Genomic DNA, 6,000 nt, shown 5'->3' with positions numbered 1-6,000 from the left:
GGGCAAAACTTAATACAACCCGCACACCGTTGGAAAGGCTATTAATAGAGGATTCACTCTGTGCTGGTTTCATTTTTTCAAGGGAGATGGTTTGGTCACAGTAGCTCCGTAAACTTTCGCTTTTTCAACCTCATTTATGGCATAGTGTAAAAAAGTTTTGGCTTCGAATATTAATTAATTTACATAAAGTCATGTTTTGTTTATAAGAATTTGCAAAAAAATTTGCGAAAAGTTCTACTTTACTTGTATTTTGAGCCAAATCCCTCCGAGACTTCGTTTAACAGAATTCTGTTAACGGCTTTACAGAGCTCTGTAAATAATTTTAGTTTGTGTCTTTGCTAGTTATATTTAAATATAACTTCACACCCTTTTCTACCCCCTATTTCCTATATTGTTAAGAAATTCGATTTCCAGCCAGTGGTAAATAACAAAGTGCTCAAAATTGGTACTCATCGGGTTAGTTCTCGAAAGAGGATCCTCAATTGTTTATGTTGTATATAAAACTTAACTTGAGAAAAGATTTGGTTTTCTGATAAATTCTTTTAGTGATTTCTTCCTAAAACAGAAAGCTGTCACTCTTAGCAGAAAGCTATAATTTTTGTCCCATTTGCCAGCAGATAAATCCCATACTCATGAATTCCATTTAGACATGGCTTTTCTAATAGGTGTGTCTAACCTCTTGATCTAGAAAAGAAAACGATTGAAATAAAATCTGCCCATCGGGACTAATTTTACAGTTTCGAGCGACGGATCTGCGTTTAGTTAAGGCGACATCGTACCTAGTGATATTGTTGTTCTTTTCAAGCCAATCAAGAATTTATGTACTTTAAAAATAGGTCGCCGCTCGTCTATTTTTTAAAAATTTTCGGCCAACAATGTACACATACCGCAGGATTAATTGTTACAATTTGAATACATAACGACAGACTAAGTTAATGATAAGAATCGAGTTCAAATCCGCTCGCGCTCGTAGTAGTTAAATAATTGAAAATCTGAAACCATCTCTTTCTTCCTGGCGAAGGCCAAGACCTTTGCAAAGTAAGTAAAAATAACAAGAACAAAACATGTTAATAATTGTGCAAAAAACAAACAGAAAATATAATAAATAAATAAATAAAAGCAGAAACTATTAGTCGAGGCAAGGTGAGGAAGAAAAGGAAATTATTAACCCGTATGCGAAGTGCAAGTTGTGTGGCGAGCAAGCAAGAACATGAAAAACGACTCCTATAGAACGAGAGAAAGGAGACTAAGGTAAATAAATCATTTTAAGAATTTACAAAAATTGTAAAATCATTTTCCATTGCTTTTGCCAAAGATATCTATCAAATTCCCAACACTTGTGATATCGTTCTCTGTTTTCTACAATTGATGAAATATTTTCAAGCAAACATAGCTTGCACTTAAACATCACGAGAGTCAACCATGGAGAAATACTAGGATATCAGACTAAAGAGAAGAGTATCATACTCATAGGCCATATACTTGAGTAATCGTTGTATTATCGCAGATAAATACAAGATAATGATAAGCTACGTTTGAGAGGTTGGAGTAAGAGTAACAAGTACACAGTAATCGCGAGGTTCGTTACTACGTTTTGCCGACCAACTTTATGCCTGCATCGAACATGATGCATTCTGGTAAATATTTTTATGCAAATTTTTTTTTTGCTATTTGCTCAACTTCCCGGGGATTTTTAGAATATACCAATAGGTGTACATATATATGACTGGTTTTTTGATCAAATTCAACTCTAATTAAAATATAGTCCATAGAAAGCTTTATAAACGAAATACGCACCATCATCATCTGTAGTCTTTTGCTATATATCCGGTACCTTATGGACACTCTCGCAGTAGAAACTAGCGGTTTTGGCAACGACATACCCATCGATCTATGTTTGCACATCTTCAAATTCTGCACATAACTGGCCTGCGAAAAATGATTGCGACATCCTAATTAACTGATAATTGGAAGGGGCTAGATGTAGAAAATACCGCGGGATACAGTAAAATTTGCAGCCAAAGTTGAAGATCGCTTCGCTAGGTTGTGTTTGCTAGAAACGTACGGACGTTTTCAAGACAACATTTTTTTGCCCGAAATCTCCCAACTACTTTCTAACTTTAGCTTAATGCTTTATTATTTCAAGTCAACAAAATTATTTTCGTAATGATAGCTACATTTTTTCCAGATTAAAAACACACAACATTTAAACATGGAACGACAGCTTGTAAAGAACACTTTTTAAACATCGATATCTAAATTATCTATATCTGAAATTTCGGCAAAATTAAACGCGTCAGGCACGCTTTATGCAACCAATTTAAGTGGGAGGAGGCGTCTATTTGTACGCCCTAGTAGTTCAATTTTTAGTTTCTTTGCATTAATGAGCGGATTACACATATTTTTATTCTTGATCTGTGTTTACTTGCAGGCGTAAAGGTTAAGATCCTCACTCATTCTGTGCGATACTTTTCGCCAAATTCGATGCATCACAAATTTACCGCAAGAGTAGTGCGCCTTTCTTACGCGATTATTTTTTTTAGTTTTTTATTTATTTATTTATTTATTTTTTATTTTTTTACTATTTTTTTGTTTGTTGTCTCGGAAATGATTGTTTAATTTTCAATTTATTGCATATGACCTAATAATAATTTCGTATTGTATGGCGCAATTTCTAATTTGCATACAAATAAACTTATTATCATAGGTTGCACAAAGTTTCAAAATGAGATAGAAAATGGAAACGCTTTAGACGTGTTCACTCACATGTATGCTCTACAATCCATTTGATTACATCATTTAAGTGGAAGATTATTATTTTCATTTCGCGCAACAATTATTATGATTGTAATAGTGCACTATGCGATTATGAAATCCATAAATAGTAGAATAAATTCAAATATATGACAGCAACACAATAGAACAATGACGATTGCATACATATATATATATATATATATATATATATATATATATATATCATAATATATATTTACATTAATATTTACATTATTTATAGATGAAGAAGAGAGTGGAAAGAAAACAAATACCGCGAAATTGAAATGCAATATTTATCACTAACATCGGTATAAAGAAGACGATATCTATCTATCTATCTATCTATTTTTCCAATAATTAATTCAAGTTTGCTTGATTTGATTGAAAAAAATTCTGTCAACCCTAACGACAATTTGAGTAAATTCTAAAAAATAAACTTTATGCAAATGACTTCTTTATCAAATTTACCTGGGCTTAGTTGCCAGCATTGGCATTTAGTGGTTAAATCATTTGAACTGACCGCCATAAAATTCGGCAGCTCAAAGAATTTATCACATTCTGGATCCACATAAACGCTGCTGCGACGACTGCTAAATTGTTCTAAATCACGTATGGTCAATACCTTGCCAACCATTTTACACGGCACCCGTTTCTTTTCGCTTATTGCCTTTCTTAATCTCCCGAAATGTTTATGTACGCAGATAGAGAAGAGTTATAAATAAAACACAGGTATTTTTCTTTTTGTTTTATATTATTTTGAATTTTTTATATAATCTCCTTGCTATCTATCTATCTATCTATCTATTTAGATATTTTACTTTTTTAATTTGCACATTTTCTTTTTTTTTTTCTGTTTTTATCTAATTTTTTTTATTTTTTTTTTTTAATATTTCCTTTTAGAATGCACTATAATATATATACGTGTGTAGATATGTAATTGCTTTCGCTTAGATAAATTTTACACTATTTAAACGGTTAAATACATTTAAATTTTTTTTTTCATTTTATTTTATGTAATTAACAGTTTGTGTCACTCGTAAACTCGATCACTTGAACGTGCTGCGATGACTATCAAAAGACGACCGGTTGTTTTGTTAAGAAAAATTCAATCAATAAAAAAAAAATTCTTAAAAAGCTTTAAGCTCTTTTACAGAGAGAGATCGACACAACATAATTTTTATATAGTTAGAGAGAGGAAGCGAGAGAGAGAGACAGCAAGTGAAATTGAGAAAATTGAGAGAATGCAAAAGCGATTCTTATAAACGAACTATAAACGAACTTGTAAAACTTACACGTGATGTTTTAATATCAGCGGGTGCAAAAGAGAGACAGAGAGGGAGAGAGACATTAATTACATTAATATACACAGGTAAACAAATAAATCGAGACTTGTAAACAAATAAGAGGCTTTTCATAGTGAGTAAGTAATAAATGTTGTTATTAGCGAAATAATTAAAATGCAGGCAAATGAGAAAATTACATGCGCTGTCTGTCGCTTATATAAATAATAAAACACCTATCGAAGAGAATTTGCATTATTTACATTTTTTCGGTAGCAGACTATTATGACTATTATGCGGTATAATCGTACTGTTATTACTGTATCTTTGCTGACTTTTTTTACAGGCTGGTTAATTCAATCTCTCAAGGAATTACTTAAGGAATCATGCAAATCTTGCAAAGCAATAAATCAAAGGTAAAGGTTGCGTCCTAAGAACTAATTACATTCCGATTCGTTTCTTACACAACAAAGCGAAAAAAAAAGTCTTTTCAAATACAAAAGTAATCGTACAACCTTAAGTTTATTAGGTTCAACCTGTTTATTATTTCATCTGTCATCTATTTGAAATATGACCTAGCAATAGTATGATGAAATAGACTTGGCCTAGGATATGAAAACGGATACAATTCGTTGATAAACCCATAGCCGAATCGCTAAAAATGTTGAAGACCTATGCAGACAATGTCTAGTGAAAAAACAGTCCTATGAACGATATAAAAGATTTAAACAAATTGCTCGGCATTCGGTATCAAGAACAAATCAATATTTCAAGAAAAACCGATGAGCAAGAATTATTTTACAACCCAATGCCCAGTGGTACGTTGGACACTAACACAAGAGTCATTAATGGGCAGGCTAGACTGGGATTGAACAAGCACCTGCTACGCTTTCTGATATTATTTTTGCGCTTTCGTAGAGATAAAATTGCAATTTCAAGGAAGAAGTTCTGAGTTTATTGGAAACATGGCAAACATAGCGTTGTAATGCTATCCCATATCAATTAACAAACACCTCAATCAAGCACTGGCTTTATTCGCAACGGAGGGGGAGCTGCAAAACAAATTTTTTTTTTTTTATTTACGGTATTTTTTATGTCTTTTGCGCATATTAACAACTACTTTTAAACATTCCCCCCATTTAAATATAAACACTTTCCGCTAATTGTCAATAAGTCATTAGCTTCCTAAATATATTTGCGAGAAATAAAAAAAGTTTAAGGAATTTTTCTTTTTATGCTTTCGAATAATGTAAAAGTACGTATAAATTTTACCTTATTTTATTCGAAGCGGCATAAGATTAAATAGTGAAAAACAATTTAGTTTCGAAAAATATTTATAGGAATTTAAAAATTTCTTAATTTCTTTTTGGCACCTACCACACATTGGAAAACCCAAACAAAAAAAAATTAAAAAAATAAATCGATGTAAACAAAAATTTTCGTGACTATCTTTTTAGCTACTATGCAGTATTAAAAGCTTTTTGCGCAGACAGTAAGACATTTTACTGAGGCAAATTAAAAGTTTTCAATGAGCGATGATTTTTCCTCACATGATGCGACATTAAACACACAAGTAAACTTTTGTAAACGAACATTTGTCGTAGACAGAGAAAATAATCGAAGTTGTAGGCATTTCCATTGTAAATTGTTTACATTAAACAAGAAAATGAAACCAAAAGTTGAATGTTTTGCAGCCAACACCACACTTCGGAAATAATTCTCAAAGATAATGAAAATTTCGATAATCTATAATATTGAACGTGGGTGCCCGATTTGTTTTTTTTTTACGTTTTTGTATATGTAATGTAAATCTCCCTCTAACATCGGTCATATAAGAAAAATTCATACAAAAAGGCGGAAAAACTGTGACAGTGTTCGTGTAATGCGCTAAAAGAGGCTCCTATAACACTGTTGTTACGATCTGCTTATGTTTTAGTTCCAA

At 31.9% G+C, this 6,000-nt stretch overlaps 1 protein-coding gene across 8 annotated transcripts in view; it reads right to left on the bottom strand.

Moving 5' to 3' along the window:
• The window catches only part of LOC119635299 (GTPase-activating protein skywalker), a 69,237-nt gene that overhangs the window by 22,396 nt on the left and 40,841 nt on the right, over positions 1-6,000 (bottom strand). For 2 of the 8 annotated variants that reach the window (XM_038030049.1, XM_038030050.1), the window contains exon 1: positions 3,247-3,571. The exons of 4 other annotated variants lie outside the window; for them this stretch is intronic. In XM_038030049.1, coding sequence (XP_037885977.1) covers positions 3,247-3,412 — 166 coding nt within the window. In that variant the 5' untranslated portion in view covers positions 3,413-3,571. Of the gene's footprint in view, positions 1-3,246; positions 3,576-6,000 lie in introns of those variants that run through there. 2 more of the 8 variants (XM_038030047.1, XM_038030052.1) reach the window with 2 other exon arrangements.

The sequence above is a fragment of the Glossina fuscipes genome, unplaced genomic scaffold, assembly GCF_014805625.2.
Source record: "Glossina fuscipes isolate IAEA_lab_2018 unplaced genomic scaffold, Yale_Gfus_2 26, whole genome shotgun sequence".
Taxonomy (NCBI): Eukaryota; Metazoa; Arthropoda; class Insecta; order Diptera; family Glossinidae; genus Glossina; species Glossina fuscipes.
Note: the sequence above shows the minus strand (reverse complement) of the source record. Positions and strands in the feature narration are given on the sequence as shown.